At 48.0% G+C, this 19,161-nt stretch overlaps 1 protein-coding gene across 1 annotated transcript in view; it reads right to left on the bottom strand.

Annotated features, from left to right (window-relative positions):
• Positions 1–19,161, bottom strand: part of Dock5 (dedicator of cytokinesis 5) — a 182,989-nt gene that overhangs the window by 4,836 nt on the left and 158,992 nt on the right. Inside the window, exons 40-51 of the mRNA XM_048422301.3 lie at positions 17,518–17,622; positions 16,093–16,234; positions 13,675–13,756; positions 12,955–13,039; positions 12,128–12,214; positions 10,409–10,585; positions 9,049–9,132; positions 8,103–8,240; positions 6,591–6,757; positions 2,181–2,349; positions 1,081–1,219; positions 282–382 (exon numbers count right to left, since the gene is read on the bottom strand). Of these exons, the coding sequence (XP_048278258.3) occupies positions 282–382; positions 1,081–1,219; positions 2,181–2,349; positions 6,591–6,757; positions 8,103–8,240; positions 9,049–9,132; positions 10,409–10,585; positions 12,128–12,214; positions 12,955–13,039; positions 13,675–13,756; positions 16,093–16,234; positions 17,518–17,622 (1,476 nt within the window). The remainder of the gene's footprint in view (positions 1–281; positions 383–1,080; positions 1,220–2,180; positions 2,350–6,590; positions 6,758–8,102; positions 8,241–9,048; positions 9,133–10,408; positions 10,586–12,127; positions 12,215–12,954; positions 13,040–13,674; positions 13,757–16,092; positions 16,235–17,517; positions 17,623–19,161) is intronic.

A 19,161-nucleotide genomic window follows, 5' to 3' on the forward strand; every position in this document is an offset into this window, starting at 1 on the left:
AAACACCTGTCATTCAGAAGCAACACTTTGGTGTGAACTTGAACTCGCTCTCATGTGCGAAGCAGAGAACCTGCCTCCTCCCAGGACCAAATGAAGCAGGCTTCTGGCATGTTTCCCTTCTCCTCCCCTGAGGCTTCAGGAGTGAGCCAAGCACTGGCTACCGTGTATGGCCCCATGTGTGTGGAACGCCTCTCCTCTACATAGAGTGGACGTCCAGTGTGGTCTCCCCAGGGATGGATGGTGTTTGGTGGCCGCACAGACGGCAACCTGCAGGTTCCTACCTCAGCTGAGTTTCTCTGGCTGTTCTCATACGGCTTGCTTTTGGGGGGAGGTGGAGGAGGGACAGAGGCCGTCAGCCCATCTGTCTGCAAAGTTGGGGAGCCTGGAAATGGTACAAAGGAGATGGAGTGAAGGTTTTACTTAGATTCTTCTTAAAAGTAATGCTTGCCACCAGCACCCCTGTACCGGCCTCAGAAGCATCGCCGTAACTACTACAGAGGTTCCTGCAGAGAGATTGGAGAAGACCTCACACCCTACCCAACCACGGTTGCCTTTAATTCGCCAGACAGCTTCACATAGAATTCTGAAGCATAAATTCCAGTGTTTACTCTTAAGCCGGGGAGGAGAACATTTTCTAACTTTAGGAAACTATTCTCCGATAGACTCTTAAATATTTAGGGCAATAAGCAGGCTCTGGTTATGGTAACTCTTGACTCAATTGGCACCTGCAGATGCATCCTCCCAACAATGGGAACCTTCGAGTTTGCAGTGCTCCATATGCCTGGCTCGGGATTAACAGTAGCATACAGGACAGCTCTGTCTTTTTATTCCTGAAAGGGTTTGGCTACTCGGTGGCAACTTTGTAAGTGACTTGTGGTTGGGAAGGGATGGGCAGACCCTCAGGATTGCTTGAAAGGACCACAGCCTCAAACCCCAGTCCTCTGAGGATTCCAACAGCCACTGAATCAACTCTGTAACAGCCTCATCCCATCTGTGGCCGGTTTGATGAAGACTGGCCCAGATTCACAGGTACATTCCATTCCCTAGGAGAACGAAGCTAGGAGACACGGAAAGACTCACTGAGGGTCCTCGTGGCTTTGGGGGTGAGCGGAGGTGGGCTCAAGACTGCGGGCTGCAGAGGCGAGGCACTGTGGAACGGGGTCAGCCGACTGTCCACCAGCTGCAGACTCTTCGGCCTTTGCGTTTTCTTACCTGGGCTCTGAAAACAAAGAGAGAAACGGAAAACCTTAAAATTTCATGGTGGACGTGGCAGACCTCAGTAATTCCCTGAACAGAAATGCTTGAACAGAAACTAACAGAAGGGCTTAGTAATTCCAAGGAGCCTTTTCCTTTCTATTCTCAAGTGTGTGTGTGTGCACGCGCACGAGCGCACACGTGCATGTAAGGGCTGTGGATTATCATCTACTCCTCTCCACTATATAGCTGAACCTAAAGCTCCATGTTTGGGCTAAGCTAGCCAGGCACTGAAATCGCATGCAGGCTATTATACCCACCCAATCCTCACCCTTGGTGTGACAAGTCCTTTATCTACTGATCCCTCTCCCTACCGTCTCCAACTGTCACTTTTAAAGTCACTGTATTGTTACACAGCAGGTACGCGGCGTACAGACTTGTTGAGAAGGACATCGAATCACTGATAACTTTCGGTCTGGCCCCTAGCTTGATTCTGACCACACACGGTGTCATCTAAGCTGGAAGTAAGCAGCCTTGACTATTAGTAGAAGTGGGTCTCAGAAACACTTGACGTGGCTTACGTGAGACAAAAAAAAAGTGTCTTTTTTAAACCTTAAAGTGAAGTGAAAAGGTTTGCACCGACTCGCGGAACGCGGGGGCAAGAGCCACAATTCCAAGTGCCACCCACGTGTTTACGCTGTGGGTATGAGATCTCGGGCCAATATTGACTTGGAGACTTGAAACTTTTCTTCCTGCCGTCTGTGATCTGACATCACCACAGGTTGCTGTGTTGTGAGACTAGCCAGGCTTCTACCTGTGACTCATTGCTATGCAGTGAATGAAGATGTGCTGGCTGAGGGGCAGGCGGTGCTGCCCTGCCAATGACTACCTGCCAGTGGTCCCCCGCCCAGGGGTGCCCCGCCAGTGATTGCTTTCACTTGTTCTTTCTTTTTTTTCTTTTGTTTCTTTCTTTTTTTTTCTTTTACCATCGTATCAGGTTCTGGCGCTTTCTCTGCAATGACTTGCGACTTGCTCAGACTCCAATCTTTTCTCTTGAACTTGCTAATCCTGTTTTCTCCATCTTCTTTGGGTGGCAGATCCTCAACTCGCGCACCTGACGAAGCTCTGCGCTCAAACAGTGGCTCCAGGATAGACCTGTCAGTCCGGAAGGTCCAAAGTCCCAGATTATCTATCCCAGAATGATAGACTTCACTTCAAAGCACCAGCAAAACCCTCAACACCACCGTCACCTAACTTCCCAAGTTCTCAGAGTCTAATTACCAGACAAATAACTCAGGGTAAAACGTACAGAAAGGAGGTTATCATTCGAAAGAGAGAAAATATGAATGAATATTTATCACTGCCCTCACATATGTTAATCATTTGTTCTCTTGTGAATATGTGCATGCGTATAGGTCACAGGTAGGCACATAAGCATGTGTGTGAAGGTCAGGGGTCAATACTGGTTGTCTTTCTCTATCACTTTCCACCTTCTCAAGACAGGGCCTCTAGCTGAACCCAGAGCTCACTGATTTGGCTGGATCGCTGGCCAGTGAGCTGTAGAATCCTCCTGTCTCCATTCGACCCTGGCACTGGGGTTATATATGTGCGCTGCCACATCTCCTTTTGATGTGGGTGCTATGGATTCAAACCCAGGTCCTCCAAGCGCATGCAGTAGGTACTTTGCTGGTGGGACCATCTCCTCAGGTCCCACCACTATCTACTCTGTGATAAAAGAGCCCATAAAGTAAAAGAATAGCACATATCTCTAGCTCTCTGTAGGGGCCACAGCTCATGGTCTGGGGGTGGAGAGCCTGCAGTAATTATTTATTTGCTGGGTAACCTGGGCACAGTATCTTCGGTTCCTTATCTGCAAAAACGGGACACCATTTGACACCAGCAAGTGTTTGAGAAATGTCCTCTAGGTGTAATGATAGATTTCCAAGTACCATAATGAAAACGGGGGTCACTCAAGCATCATGATCAAACACCACACACAGAGGGGGGAGATGGAGACATGACATACACATTGTAGTTGAAAGGCAGGTATCTTTACTATTCAACGGTAGAAAGAGGAGCCTAATTTTTAGAGATTACAACTTAAGTGGGTATTTCACGAAAAAAAAGTGCACACATTTTCAAGTTTGGTTTCATTTATTACTAGATAAGTTAAAATAAGATATTTGAAGCTGAGGATGACAGCAGATGGCCAGAGTCCCAGCTACACAGCCCACTGAGGCAGGAGGATCAGTCAAGTTCAAGGGTTTAGAAATAGACCGGGTAGTTTTTGTTGTTGTTGTTGTTTTTGTTTGTTTTTACATTTTATTATTGAGTTGCAGCGCGTGCGCACGCACACACACCAACCCTGGATAATAAGCTCATGTACATGTCCCCTGTCACCAACAATGATCAACCAATGATCAACTCAGAGTCCGTCTTGTTTAGTCTACAACCCGATTACAGCCCTTGCTCTTTACTAAATTACTTGAGAGTTGTCCTATCTACCATATTGCCAGGCGGCATTTCCATAAGACAAGGTCTCATTTTCATAACCACAACCCCATCATCAAGCTTACAATGGCGTCACTCCCCAATCTCATCAGACATCCAGTCTTCAAGTTCATCACACACAATCTTCAGATTTCCAAATTCTCTCACAATTGTTTAAATGGGTGGTTTCATTGAATCAGGATCCAGTCGGGAGGCAACATCTACATTAGAAGATGTGCGTAGTAGATCACTTAAGCTCTTAATACTCTAGGTCTCCCAGGATTAAGTATTGTTACTAGTTATGAGAACGCAGGAAGGAGAGACCCCAGGGAGGTCTGCCTGAGGCAGCACTGACATTTCTGCAGATGTGCCTTCACACTCCAAGCTCCTCTGTCTAGGCTTTTTGTTACTGCTCCTATATTGGGTCAAGGTATCATTTTCTAGCTGTGATGGTTTGAGTAAAAATGGTCCCAGGGGCTCACGTATTTGAATGCTGAGCCAGAAGGGAGTGGCACTATTTGCAAAGGATTAGGAGGTATGGCCTTGTTGGAGGAAGTGTGCCACTGGGGGGTGGGCTTGGAGGTTTCAAAAGCCACACTAGCCCAGTCTGTCTCTGTTTCTGTCTCTCTCTGACTCTGTCTATCTGTCTGTCTGTCTCTCTTTCTCTTTCTGCCTGTGGATCAGGATAAAACTCTCAGCTATTGTCCAGCATCATGAGTACCATCTTGCTCCCACTGTGTCGTGTCCCCACCCCACACAATGATAATAGACTAACACCCTCTGAAACTGTAAGCAAGCCTCCAACTAAATGCTTTCTAATATTTGCATTGGTCATGGTGTCTCTCCACGGCAATAGAACAATAGTTCTGAAATTTCAGAAATTCTCCTAGCTCAGCCCTTTGAGTATTGGGATTACAGGCATGAGCTATATAACACATGGCTGAAAGTTCTTTATCTCATTTCAAGTTAGTTTCTCCTTTGAAAAGTTCTCTCTCTCTCGCTCTCTCTTTCTCTCATCTATCTATCCTTCTGTCTGTTAATCTATTTTTCTGCCTGTCAATCTATCTATCTATCCATCACCCACCCATCCATCCATCTATCTATTTTTCTGTCTATCTGTCAATCTATCTAATCTATCTTATCTATCTATCTGTCTATCTATCTATCTATCTATCTATCTATCTATCTATCTATCTATTTCAGCAATATCCATCTATCTTTTCAAGGGTGTTTCGAGACAGGGTTTCTCTGTGGCTTTGGAGCCCATTTATCATTTCATCATATATCAGCAACATCTATCTATCTGTCTGTCTGCCTACCTACCTACTTACCTACCTATCTAATACTTTAAACGCCCAAATATTTTCTCAGGACATTTTTCGGTTGTTACAGTTTTCATCTGAACTATTTACTTACCTTGCATTTCCTATTCATTCAATAATTCACTTGCTGAACAAAATTCTGTACTTTAATTTTGTAATTTAATAAGATAATTTAATCTTTCCATCCTCACAGAGCAAACCCTTAATTATTTTCATTTGTTGACAAAAAACAGTATCAATTGATATACATAAAGGAGTGACTCTCAACATTTATCTTAACTGCACTCTCCATTGACAAAGTACTGGGGAACTGAATTCAGCCAGCTCTCCCTTGGTTAGCTAGTGAAGGATGCCATGATGTAGGTATACACTAGGATGTCTGCACCCAGAGGAGGTGCGCTGCATTCTGGGACAGTCCTTTTCAAGACACAGTAAATAAAAAGAGCCACATTAAGAGAATGCCATTTGAATAAGCATGGAGAAGAGCATGGTTTCAGTTGCTGGACTTCCTATGAAGAGCAGGGGGTTGGTATGAATCTAAAACCCCCTTCAGCTCTGCGGTGGTACTGGTGGTTAGGAGGCAGGGACAGCGATGAGATTTGGGGGCTGGGAAGATATCTTAGTAAGTAAAATACTTGTGCAAATGTGAGGACCCAACACCCATGTAAGAACAGCTGGGCAAAGCAGTGATCACCCATAACCCCAGCACTACAGACAAAGATGGGGATTCTGGGCTCACTGGCCAATCAGCCTAGTCACAGGTAAGATTCAGGCTCAGGGAGAGACCTTGCCTCAAAGGATCAGGTAGAGAGTAACTGAGAAAGGTACCCTGATGCCAATCTGGTCTCTACACATGTTTGCAAGAGAACATCTACATGTGCATGCGGTACACACACACACACACACACACACACACACACACACACGAAACTGTCTACTGATGCTTCTAATAACCTGAACGTTAAAAACATGCATGAAGAGTTTGTGTGTGTGTGTGTGTGTGTGTGTGTGTGTGTGTGTGTTGTGTGTTCTATCATTTTCTACTTCAGGCATTTTGTACCACATTATTCTGTGATTGATTGACAAAACAAATTAAGTTTGAAAGTGTTTTTTAAAATGATGCACAGGAAGAGAAATCAAACTATGTCTAGAAGGCACCTGTGTTCAGTAGGTGGTAAAATATTAATTTACTGGGGCTGGAGAGATGGCTCAGTGGTTAAGAGCACTGACTGCTCTTCCAGAGGTCATGAGTTCAATTCCTAGCAACCACATGGTGGCTCACAACCATCTGTAATGAGATCTGGTGCCCTTTTCTGGCCTGCAGGCATACATGCAGACAAAATACTGTATAAATAGTAATAAATAAATTTAAAAGATTTAATTTATTAATTCATTCTCTATTTTCAGTAACAGCTTTGTCAGTGACGTTCCTCATAGCAAATATGAGAAGTGAATGAAGTCGACATCTATAAACTAAGTCTCCTCAAAGGAGTGGTGTGCAGACACACAGGTCTCACCGTGGCGCCCAAAGCTAAGGTCACGAGGTACTGTCTTACCCTCCCCAAGTGTAACAATCAGCCTTACCCATCAGATCCTGGCCGGGAGGGTGCATTGTCAGAAGAGTTGGAGGAAGTGGAGACCACCGAGGAGGCCAACGAGGTGACAGACAGCCTGCGCAGCGTGGAGGACAGGATGTAAGGCAGTACCATTGAGCCTGCGCGGCTCGGCTTCCTCTCCATCAAACTGGGTGGCTGAAACACAGATAACCCTCAAAGTCAGCAGCCTGCAATGAAGCCTGCATGCTCGAGCCTGCGTGCGCGGGGCAGCCACCCTGTTGCTCTTTTGAACGTATGGAAAATGACCTAAGAACAAAGTCTGAGGAGGCCAAAGAACCTAAACCAAGCAGCATGAGTCTTGGGAAACCTAGGATGCTGCACTTTCATGCCAAATGCTACCAGGTAACCACTGACGCCTTGTGGTATTCTATTAAATTTGCTTGCTAACATTGGCTGCATTCTAGCAATGATAGAGGACAGCGGGTTGAAGGAAGGCTTAGTCTTGTGGTCTAGGAACGTGGGCACAAAAGACACACATACCTAGACAACCCTGGGGGGAGGGAAAGTGTCAGGAAGAAGAATGAACCGGGTTCTTAGGGTGGGAGGCCGAATCTATGTAACTTAGCCTGTCCTCGGACTCACAGCCATCCTTCTGCCTCAGCCCCCTGAGTGCTGAGATTACAGGCATGCATTAGCACCACTCCTGGCAGGACTGGGTACGTGGGTGAGTGAAAGAGGCGACCAGGTAATGGGGAAGATCTTCTGAGAAACACTATAGTGGGGGGTGTGCAGAGCTCTGAATGGAGGAAAGAATTTGAAAGTCGGGGGTTCACCACAAGAAGACCACTAAAGAGGGAAAGGGGAAGTCAAAAAAAAAAAAAAGACTTAGAGCAATGAACCAGAGCCAATCACACCATCAACTGTGAGGGGGGACAGGATAGTGCCAGGCTTCCCCTCAGTTCCTGGGGGAAGCGGGGAGGAAACTCACTAGGATGCAGCCTCAGGATGTGTGCCAACGATGCCAGAGAAAGCAATCAGGCGCGCACACCATAAAACACAGTTCACGACCCTTCCGTCCCTTAAAAGGTCTGGCAACCAAACTTTTATCAACGTAGAAAAAGATTTGGAAAAGCTATAGAAATCAGGCACAGCAGAAGGAACGGCCAGTGTGTGCACCAAGGAAACGGACACGCCTTAGAGTCTTCTCAGAGTGCCTGCCAGTCCAGCCACCTCGATGAAGACTGCAGCTGGCCATTTGTTAAACCTGTAAACTTGGGCCTGGCCCCATCCCTGGAATCTGAAGTCAGCTGTCTGTGTTTAACGAGATCTCTCTGTTGAGAAAGTTGGTCAGGTTTGAGGCTCTATGGCCGCAGGATGACTTGACGACTAAAGGGGAAGCACGCTCTCTCCTGCCGGCGCATTTATCCATCATCACAGGTGAGTCACACCTGTGCCTACCAGTGTGACTCATTTGGCGTCTGGACCCCGGAGCCAAAGAGAGACCAAGGGGAAGCGTGAGCGCCATCTAGACGAAGCTCACCAGTGTTATGACCCCATAGAGCTTCTCTACTTTCTCCTTCAGCTCACGGAAGCACGAAGACAGCCGGTCATGCAGCGGCTTGAGTTGCTCTGTCAGTTTCTCCCCGTGGATGCGGATCCCTTCCGTGAGCAGAGGTATCTGGAAGGAAGGGCGTGAAAAGGATGAGACGTGGTTTGGGAAGAGGGGGCATCTAGATTTGGAGGCTTGGGCAAGGTGGGGTGGAGTCAGCGAGGCTAAGTGACAGACACAGAACTATCTAATGGCAATGCCTCCTTTCCATCGAGGCTTGGGAACTGTGACACAGGAACAGAGAAGGGTCGAAGACTAGAGAGTCGACTAGCCAGGCTAATACAACTGACCACTGGGGTAGGCACTGGTCTTAGACTCAATCTGATGATGGCTGCTTTTCTAGAAGCATTTTTTATTGAAATGATAAGAAAAAGAGAATGAGACCCATATGTGCCAGCCAGAAACACTGGCTAGTACCAGTGTTTACAGAATTTCTGAGTATGCCAGTGTGTTTGTGTGTGTGTGTGTGTGTGTGTGTAAATGTGTGCCACGGGGCAACCTCTGCCTCTGCTGTCATTCCCAGATGTCATCCACTTTGTTTTTTTTTAAAAGAAAAAAAAATCTCTCACTGGCCTGAAATTTACCAGAAAGGCTAGGATGACTGATCAGTAAGTTTATGAAATTTGCCTGCTTTAGCTCCTCAACACCACAGACACACACACACACACACACACACACACACACACATACACAGAAGGAAAGAGAAAGAGAGAGGAGAGACGGAGATAGAGGGACAGAGACTGAGAGAGAAAGGGAGGCCAGGAAGTGGCCTGAAGCTCCATGTGAGCTCTGGACCATGTCTTAGTGCCAAGTGCAGTGGACCCCCTGGAGAGTACTGTGTACAACTGGCCAACTGCACGCCTCCCTGGGTACATACCTGTAAGGCGATCAGTCGCTTGAGCAGCTCCACCTTCTCCTGGTCCTCAGGGTGTTCTTGTAAGTACTTCTCTGTGAAGAAAGCCTAAAAGTGGTGGACACACAAACATTACTGATGACACACTCCTGATCCCCGCAGAGAGGCGGCCAGCTTCAGAAGGGAGGAAGCCTCTTATGTAGAGATAGAAGGTCTACCTGAAAACTTGTCCTTTTCACAGGACAGCCTCTACTGCACAGTGAATGATTCAGAAACATATATAAATAAATTCCTGCCTATATATGGGATGGCTTCCTTAATCCCCAAAGCCATCCCCTAAGTGGGGAAGCTTTCTCACTATGCAGGTACCTACAGCTCAGAGAGGGGACCTGTGCCTAAGAGCATACAGCGGCCAGTAGAAAGGCAGAAGGAGGACACAGGAGTGACAGGTCACAGAGCCTTTACTCGTCTGGGCAATTGTGTACAAATGGAAAACAAGTGCCATCCAATCTCCCACCTCCTCGAAGGGGCTTCCTGGCCACACGGATGTTTATATTCAAGAAGACTCCCCAAATTTCAGCCACTGAACATGTACCGTAACAGCTATGATTCCGATCCCTAACAATTGTCCTTCACCTCGACTGACATCATGACCTCCACTATAAAAGACACTCTAGCAAACCCTATCCAGTGGATTAAGACATGGCCAGGATGCTCTTATGCCATTTCAGAGTAACAGATGTAACACTCAGTTAGCAAATGCATGGTGAAGCTGTGTGGCAGTTCGAATAAGCGATGTCAGCCACAGGTGCAGGCATCTGAACACTTAGTCCCCAGCTGCTTACGGACCCTGTAGGAAGTGGAGCCTTGCTGGAGGGGAAGCCCATCACCGGGATGAGACTCGAGAGTTTAGTCTCACCCCATTTCCTGTCCCCTTTCTCTGTTTTCTGTGCATGAATAAAAATGTAATCTGCTAGCTTCCAGTTCCTGCTGTGATGAGTGGCCATCCCTTCCCACCATGATGGATTCGATGCCTCTGGAGCCATTAAGCCAAATAAACTCTTTTGGTCAAAGCATTTTATCCCGGCACCAGTAAGTTATACACGCTGAAACTGTCTTTTGTCTGTACAGCCTGGCTCAAGTCAGGCTGGAGATTCCTGGATATTCAGTTTACATAAAGCATCTCGGCTCTTCCTAAAAGCGGTTTCAGTGCGACCATCCTGAGCTGTCTTCCAGAGGAAAGGATGAGGCACCAGGGCCTGGCACTCTTCCATCAAGGTTTCACAGGACAGTGTGAGGCCAGGGACAATCCTTGTGTATTTCCATGTGCCCATCCAGAGGAAAGAGGCACATACGACCTGTGAGAGCCAGGAGCTGAACTTACCTTCTCATAGTTGGAGAACCCACCCATGACAGCCGGGTCCACGATGCCACTGAGCAGCATGGAGAGAGGGTGCACAGAGAGGGAGTGGTCCCAGGCGTGTTGCTGGACACAGTTGCTGACCCTCTCATTGGTCAGCTCCATGGTTTCTATGGCATTCTCCAAAGGGCTGATTTCTTCCTGAGGAACGCAGCACAGGGGAGAAGGACCCGTCATGAGCTCCACTGCAAAGACTGAACAAACTTGATCCTTCTTCTCAAGGGAAAGAAATTACCCACAAGCTTCAGGAGCATAATATTGAAGAATCTGTAACTCACCATGTAGACCAGGCTGGCCTTGCACTCCCAGGCATCTACCTGTCTCTGGCTCTCAGGTGCTGGGATTAAAGGTCTGCACCACAACACCCGGTTTTTCATATATTTTACCTCATCTTGGGATGACTGGTAGGAACTAGAGCTATAGCGGTGGCTATTATACAGGGAAGAAGGCAGGGGAAGAGTCTGTATATGCACAGAATAGAAGCAGCTGTGCTCGACCTAAATACGCAGCACCCAGTCCACAGCTGAGAAACCCATGGTTGGCTGAGTCGCTGAGAATACGGAACCACATATTCTGGGCGTCCATTGCAATTCGAAGCTGGTAGGAGGGCGTAGCTTTAGCAGGAACTCAAGATGTCCAAATATGGCGAGCCAGAAGCATGTCCAGAATGATAAGAGCACACACACCACACAGGACAGCCACCTGTGGCTGGGTGGTCCAGAGCTGGCTGCGTGGAGACGGTGGAGCCTACACTTGGTGGGAAACAACACTGAACAATGGACAGAGGACTCTGAAGCCCAGCTCCCCTAAATGACCCAATGCTAGGAACTCCTTAAATAACACCAAAGTCTATTTTTTTTCTCAGAGTTAGAAGGAGACAGATGGAGGTGGAGGGACATGGATAACGACATGAGAGAAGGAGAAGGAGATGGGCAGAGGTGAGAGACGGGGAAGAGGCAATGGAGAGAGCTAGACAGACACGAAAGGGGATGGGTCACGTGGATGGGAATGGACGGAAGCCAATGGAGGCAGACGGGCATGGACAGAGATAACCGCGGGTGGACAGAAGTGAGAATGGGCTCCGTAGTTCAGCAGCTACGAAGCCACAGGAGGGCCTGAACTCATGAACGCATGAAAGATTGGTTTGTTCAGTGGAAGCCACACTCTGAGGTAGTGAGGAGCACTGCCATAAGTTGTACCCCTCAGAGACCAGTGCGGGAAGAAAAGCAAGGTAATACCACAGAGAGATGAAAAAAGTATTATAAAGGCTAAATGGCAGCTTTGGGGGATATGGGGGCAGGAGCTGCAGCCGTGGCACAAAGAGCTGAGGGGGCCTTGGGGAAAATGATGTGGCAGACAGGCCGCTCCCCAGAGGCATCCCAGCAATGTTACTGGGCACTGTAGCCTTCTGGGGGGATACAGGGACAAGGCCCCTTTAGACCATGAAAGAGTCATTCTCTGAGTGTGACCTTTTGGGTTGGTGTTGTAACATCAGTTTTACAAAGCGACCCTATTATACAAGTGAGCGTCTTATTTCCCCTTTGAAAAACAGAGTTGGCCAGAGGAGGCAAGTCAAGCTGGTGCGGACTGCAGTGGAGTGGAACAAAAGCGGCCACTGTTTCTGCAGACAGAAAGGTTCCCACCGCACGCACCCTGCCGGAGCTACAGATTCAAATGACTCACAGTTGAAATCTGTTTGACTTCGAACCACTTGAGGATCCCAGGGAAGGTGTAGGCTGTTGTGTATGTGGTCCTTTCAATCCACATCGTCTGAGGCGAGAAAGAAAACACAAAATGAAACGGTGTTCAGCCGCTAGGTCACATCCGACCCCAAAAACCTCTAGCTCATGTTGGGTGAGAATCCATCCTCATATGCCTTCTAGGGAATGGAATCCAATTCTTCATAAAAAACCCAAGGACGGTGGGCTTTGAGTCTGCCTGGGGTTAATCTCCTTGGGCCCTATCATTCTAAAGATGGAAACTGGAGGTCTGGGAGGAATGGGTGTGTCTCGCCTTGGGTCATAGTAGCAGCAGGATCAGCAGTAGAGCCCAGATCTGAGACCTTTAGTCCTGAGATGGCAGTCTGCTTTGTCAGTAATGAATAGTTAACACTCTCCTACAGGGGAAGCTCCAACCTGCTGTGCACACTCAAGAGGGGGAAGACACTGCACCTCACTAGAAGGCAAAAGAGCTGGCCAGATCGCTCAGGCTGAGCAAGTCAAAAGACCTGAGACTGATCCCCAGCACTATGCACAAAGCCAGGGGTGCTAGCACAAGCCTGTAGTCCCAGTGTTGGGGAGGAGAGATGGAGGGAGATTCCCAGGGGCTCCCTGGAAACCAGCCAAGCTAGGCTGGTAAGCTGCAGCCCCAAGCAAGGACCCTTTGTCCAAATAACAAGTAGAGAAGCTCCCGAGGAATGACCCCCCAAGGCTAACTTCTGGTCTCCAAACGTTCATGTGCAATCCCAACCCCCACCCCACTCGCAGAGAAGACAATCCAAGTGAACTCACAGCAAACTCATTTTCCGGGTCCTTTTCTCCTTTCCGGAACGGCCGGGAATATCTGAACTGCTGCACTTCGTTGGCTCTATAGTAGCTGGGAAAGGACAGAGCGACTGCACTGGACCTCACGGAACCAGCCCGCAAGGACACGTGACACACCTGACACTGAGGTTTACCTCTACAGCTGCCAGGGCCACACTGAGCTCCTGGGACAGTACATTCATGGATTTTGTACCACCTCTTTTTTTTTTTTTCTCATACTTGAGAGTTTATTTTACAGCTCCTAGTTTTAAAGGGTACGTTACACCCACCACGTACGGCAGCTCTGCTATAGGGCTGCCAGCCAACCTCACTGGCAGGTTAGCTTCTCTAGGGACAGAAAACAACCCCAAACACTGGGACCAGCTGGTCCTCAGAGATACCTGGGTGAATGTGTGGGCTAAAGGATCCCGTGCTCACACCAAGTGAAGTATAGCTTTCCCTTTGTCTCAAAGATAAAGCCCATGTTGCTTTCATTTGATAAACTCTCATCTTGTACGCACAACAATAAGGAGCAAGTCTTCCAAACTACAATTGATGGTAAAGCCTTTGCTTTTGATGCATGCCAAAGCAAGTCTTGCTGGGTAGCCCAGACGGGCCTTGAACTTGCCGCTCTCCTTCCCTCCACTGCTTTGGTGACAGGCATGCGTCCTGGCCCACCTGACTGTTTTCTATGAAAGAACCACTCACTTCAAGATCTGCTCTGGAACTGGTTTGTCCTTGTAGCCAGGTGGTAAGCTCATCACGGGCTTCACGGTAAAGCACTGCAGGTCTGGGGACTTGTTAAGGAAAAGACTGGCCCTGCAGGGGCCACAGGCAGTAAAGTCCTGTAGAGAGCTGCGTGACACCACGCCTTAAAGGTGGCACTGGTTTCCGCCTTCCACCTGCCCAACGGTGAGTACTCTCAGCTGTGAACAACTCCATATATGGCTAATGCTAAGGATCTGGCTTGCTGACGCATTTCTGGCCCTATCTGCGTTTCCCACGTGGCTTGCTGGGATTGGCTACCCAGAGGTTATTTAAGCTGTAGACTGGCTTTGCCCCGGGGCGAGAGGGTGAGAAGATTGTTCAAAGGTCCTGAATAAAACCGCAGTAAGAAGGGTCCGGTGTTGCGTTGTCCTTGCTGGTGAGGTGGGCATGACAAAGTCCCTGCTGTCACCTCTCATCTCCTCTCGGCAGGGGCCAGCACTACACTGAAATGTGCTCCCATATACACGGTCCCAGGGTGGGACTGCCTAGGATACTACGTGTGGCAGGACGCCTGCCAATCATCCTTGGTGAAATAAGTGCCAGGAAACAGCAAAGTATCAGGAGACTGACAGCAGAGACGCTTCTACATGATTTCTCCTGGGTACGCATTCTCCCGAAAGAGCTGGACTCCAGGGCCCAGGGAACCAGAACTGCTACCTTTAGATGCTATTGTTGATGGAGTGAGTCCCTTCACGGGGACTAAGTGTTCTGAATTTATCTTTCACACGGCAAACTTGCAAGAAGGATCATTCTTATTTTCAGCAGAGGAGAACTTGGAAACTGTGAGAAGTTGAAACGCAGGATTCCACAACAGGGAAGTGAAGTCAGACCCCCACACCAGCGTGAGGAAGGGCTTCTGCTTGGATGGGATGGTTAGTATTGGAAAGGCTTCCCCTAGCACCCTTACCAGTGCAGACACAGCCTGCCCTCTGGACCTACGGGTACTGCACCCAAAGGTAGATAGCCAAGTGAAGATTTCCTTCTGTACCAGCCCTGTGCAGACTTTCCCCTCTTTGTCCTTATCTTCTAGATGACAGAGTGTGACAATTTTTACAGGGTAGTTACTGTATCAGGGACTCCAAGTCAGCTAGGAGGGGCTGGGGAGATGGCACAGTTACTAAAGTGCTTACTGTATGTATAAAGGAGTTCCAATCCCCAGCACACAGCTAAACACCTCCCCACAGAGAGAGAGAGAGAGACAGAGAGAGAAAAGAGAGAGAGAATGTATATAGACTATATGCAAAATTGATGCCATACATGACTTGAACAGCTGTAGACTTGGGTGTCCACGGAGTGGTGGGAAGAGTGAACTGAGAGAGGGTGTGGTGGTTTGCAAGGAAATGACTCTAAAAGGGAGCAGCACTATTTGGAGGTGTGGTTTTGTTGGAGTAGGTGTGGCCTTATTGGAGGAAGTGTGTTACTGTGGGGGTGGGCTTTGAGGTCTCCTTTGCTCAAGCTATGCTCAGTGTGGTACTCAGCTCACTTCCTGCTGCCCTGCAAATCAAGATGTAATACTCTTAGCTCCTTCTCCAGCACCACGCCAGTCTGCATGCTGCCCTGATTCCTGCCACGATGATAATGAACTAAGCCTCTGAACTGTAAGTTAGTTCCTTTAAATTAAAAAATTAAATGTTTCTTTTATAAGAGTTACCGTAAATGGATGGCTCTAGAAAACATCACATTGAGTGAGGTAACCCAGACCCCAAAAGACAAATATCATAAGTGGCTTTTAGACACAAAACAAAGGAAAACCAGTCTACAGTTCACAACCCCAGAGAACCTAGACAGCAAAGAAGACCCTAAGAGAGGCATACATGGATCTAATCTACATGGAAAGTAGAAAAAGACAGGATCTCCTGAGTAAATTGGGAGCATGGGGACCATGGGAGAGGGTAGAAGGGGGGGACAGAGAAAGGGAGGAGAGTGGATAAAAATATATAGCTCTATAAAAACAATTTTAACAAAGAAAAAAAAAGAAAACAGAAAAAAATAGGAGTGGCTGTGGTCAGGATGTTTCTTCACAATAGAAACCCTAAGACAGAGGATGTCCTAGAGCCATTGGCTGGGAGGGTACCAAGAATGCTGCTGGATGACTGTGCATGGTTTCAAGGTCTGAACTTCCTTTAAGCACCCCACCTGACTATGAAGTATATTCATACTTATATTCGTACTCAACATTTACTGACCATGTCTTCCCTAAAGGCCCCAAAGACTTTTGCACTGAATGGCTGAAGGATGAGTCTGCGGGCTCACGGCACATCTGCCTGCAAAGGAGTTGCAGCTCTTAGTTTATGTGCCTCGGCCTGGCCTGTCCCAGGGTAAAGAGCCACTGGCCTGCTTTCCTCGTGGCAAGGATACACTGCTTTGGGGATGACTTGATGTCCTCTCCTGGAGGTGTGGTACTGGTCATCTTCTCTGCGTTGGGGAACTGGGTCAGTAACCGCAAGCTGAAGTCTTCTCGCCTCTCATACTCCTTACCCCGGTAGATGAAGATTTTGTTCTGCAGGGCAGGAGAGTCAAGAGAAGTCATTGGTTATGAAGGTGAAGGGGTACCTGGAGCTGAAGATAGATAGAGAAGGCCATTGTGCTCCTCCATCAAAGCTAAATCCACCACCAAGTGAGCACTCAGCGACCATCCTCTGCATACCCAACAAGCAAGAGCAGCGTCTCCTGGGTGGATATTAGTTTATCCCTCCTTTCCCCAGGTGATAGACATGGGCGCTGGATGTAGACCTTGGTGGTTAGGATTAAGAGTGCTATGAATGTCCCTGCAGTACTTTGGAATGACGAGATTTCTATTGACTTGAGTAAACCCTCTCTGGTCATGAGCTCTTTCAGCATGGACCATCTTCCTTGGGCACACAGTTTAAAATTGACATTAATATGTTAACAATTAACTCCCCACCTGGCCCCCATTCACTTGTGGAATCCCTGAGGGCAGAGATTACGTCTGAGCAATTTCAGGACATTTCTGCTTCTTCCCAGATGCCTGGCACAGAGTGGGCAATCAGTAGACCCTGAATGAGGATCCACTGCTTTCTCATTAAGCCCTGCTAGGAATATGAAGGGCTTTTGTTTATCTCTGACCTTGTGGCCTCCATCCCAAGTGTTATGATTTAAGGCATATATCAGCATACCCAGCTTATGTGGTTCAGGGACTTGAACCCAATGCTTCAAGCATGCTAGGCAAGTACTCAACCAATTGAATCACACCCTTATCCCATTCTATGTTTTTAATTCAGACTATGAGAGATAATATATATTTAAACAAAGCTCAGGTCTGAGGGCGTTCTTTTTAAAGTCTTTTGTTTCTCCAACTCAAAAGTCACTGTGACAGTATTTATGCTCTTGAGAGGAAGGAAAGGGCCTCTCCTGCTCGCCACTACAAAACTGTGTTTGCTTTGGGGGAAATGTTGGTCGTCTTGTTCTTGGGAGATCTGATTTCAAAGTAGCCCTGACTGGAAATAAAATAAGCAACCAAACAAAACACATCCATCCGCAATCGTCCAAGTCTGGCCAGTGGATTCCGCTGACGGTGTTTTTCCTTCTCTCCTCGCACCTGGGAAAGCCATTGCCCAGAGACTCTGCCAGAATACCAGTGGTGTCAGGGGTGTGGGGTGAAGAGGCCAGCACTCAGGAAGAGGTCTCCCTCCCTGACCCGACCTCCCACAGAGGAAACGTAGGCCAGCAGCTGTTGCTGCCCATCTGGAAGAGAGATAAGTCTTCTCTCTCCCCTGAACCCCACTCCTAATGGCTCTGGGGGACCACCCCCAGGATCCTCACCCGCAGGAAGGACGGGAAGCCCTGTCCATAGTACCCCACAGCAAAGTATTCAGGCTGCGGCCTCATGGCCTTAATGATGTTCTCATAAAACGAGGCTCTTTTTTTCTGAAAGACAAAACAACACATTCCACCAGGAGGTTACCAGGGAACTGTCAGGGGGAAGAAATAAAAGAGAAAAACAGTCAGCTCATTTGCTGTGCTTTCCCATGTAGCAGATAAATGGAAGGTCTTTGGAGACCACCTTGTAGGCCACAGAATGATTCTGTTCTGGGATCTGACTTGGGCCGAGGAAAGGACTGGGAGGCCTACACACACTTCCTGAGATCCACAGGCAGTATCCGCACTTAACCAGGCGTGTGACAGGAGATGCTGAGGGCTTTTCTGCTTTGAGCAGGTGACTTGGATAGCCACCTTGGGCTTGAACGATGACCAAAAGGTGAACTATCCATTCTTCAGTCTCTAGACTCACTGTGTCTTTTGATGCTTTACTACGAATTCTTTGAGACAGGGTTGTATGTAGCTCAGGCTGGCCTCTAGCTTCGAGACAGGGCTGTATGTAGCTCAGGCTAGCCTCTAGCTCTTCATACAGCCGAGGATCCTCCTGTCTCTGCTACCCAGGTGCTGAGATTACAGAAATGCACCACCACGCCTGGTTTTATGGGGAACCAGGGATTGAACTCAGGGCCTTATGCAGGCAAGATAGATACTCTACACTGAGTTCCATCCTTGGCTCTTCTTTTCCTTTGTATTTTGAGATAAGGAAGACCTCGTGCAGCCTCCCAGGCTGCTTTGACTTGCTCTGCAGGGCAGGCAGAACTTGAACTCCCTATGCCCCAAGCAGCTGGGATTATCATCCTTGTACCACACCCATCCCGACCACAGTTGACATGCTCTGCGACCGGTCTAGGTGACAGTCTGTCAGAACTATGTTGTCTTAGTTGGTTGACGGGTTGTCAGGATCTTAACTCAAGCTAGCTTAGAAATTATTGAGTGAATTTCTGGACTCTCAATGGCAGAAGCTGGTAACGTACATGAGTTACGTCTTCGCTAAAGGCCCCTGACAAACAGATCCATAAGGGAAAGATGATTCTGCGGCAGTGATGACCCGATCCTTCAAGGTCCCTGCTGTGACCGCTGATATGCAGTGGGCATGCGGGTGGCTGCCCATGGGTGCAGCTTGTTTGTAAGGGCTGAACTGGGCCCGCAACTGGGCTTAATACTCAGGCTTGGGGAACTGTCAATGCTGAGCCTTTCTGTGACACCGGGAAGGAGAAAGGTGGCCACAGCCACTTCGATTCTGACAGAGACACTCACAAGTCCTGGTATGCACAGTGGTACTCTTGTGGGGGAAACAAAGCCTGAAGAATGGGCGCCTTCTCATTGTAACATTATACTTTATTTAGTGTGAGTGTGTGTGTACACACACATATGTTATGGTCCAGGGTCTGAGGACAACTTATATTCTGTTCTCTCCTTCCAACATGTGGAAAGAGGGGACTGAATTTAGGATGTCAGGCTTGGCAGCAAGAGCCTTTTCCCACGGAATCACCTCACTGGCCCAACACAAGTAAACTTTGATGAACATATGATGTCCTACGTTAGTCAGAATAGGGCGTCATCACCCAGGGTCAGTGTCTCCCCCTC

The sequence above is a fragment of the Myodes glareolus genome, chromosome 12 (genome assembly GCF_982192425.1).
Source record: "Myodes glareolus chromosome 12, mMyoGla1.1, whole genome shotgun sequence".
Lineage (NCBI taxonomy): Eukaryota > Metazoa > Chordata > Mammalia > Rodentia > Cricetidae > Myodes > Myodes glareolus.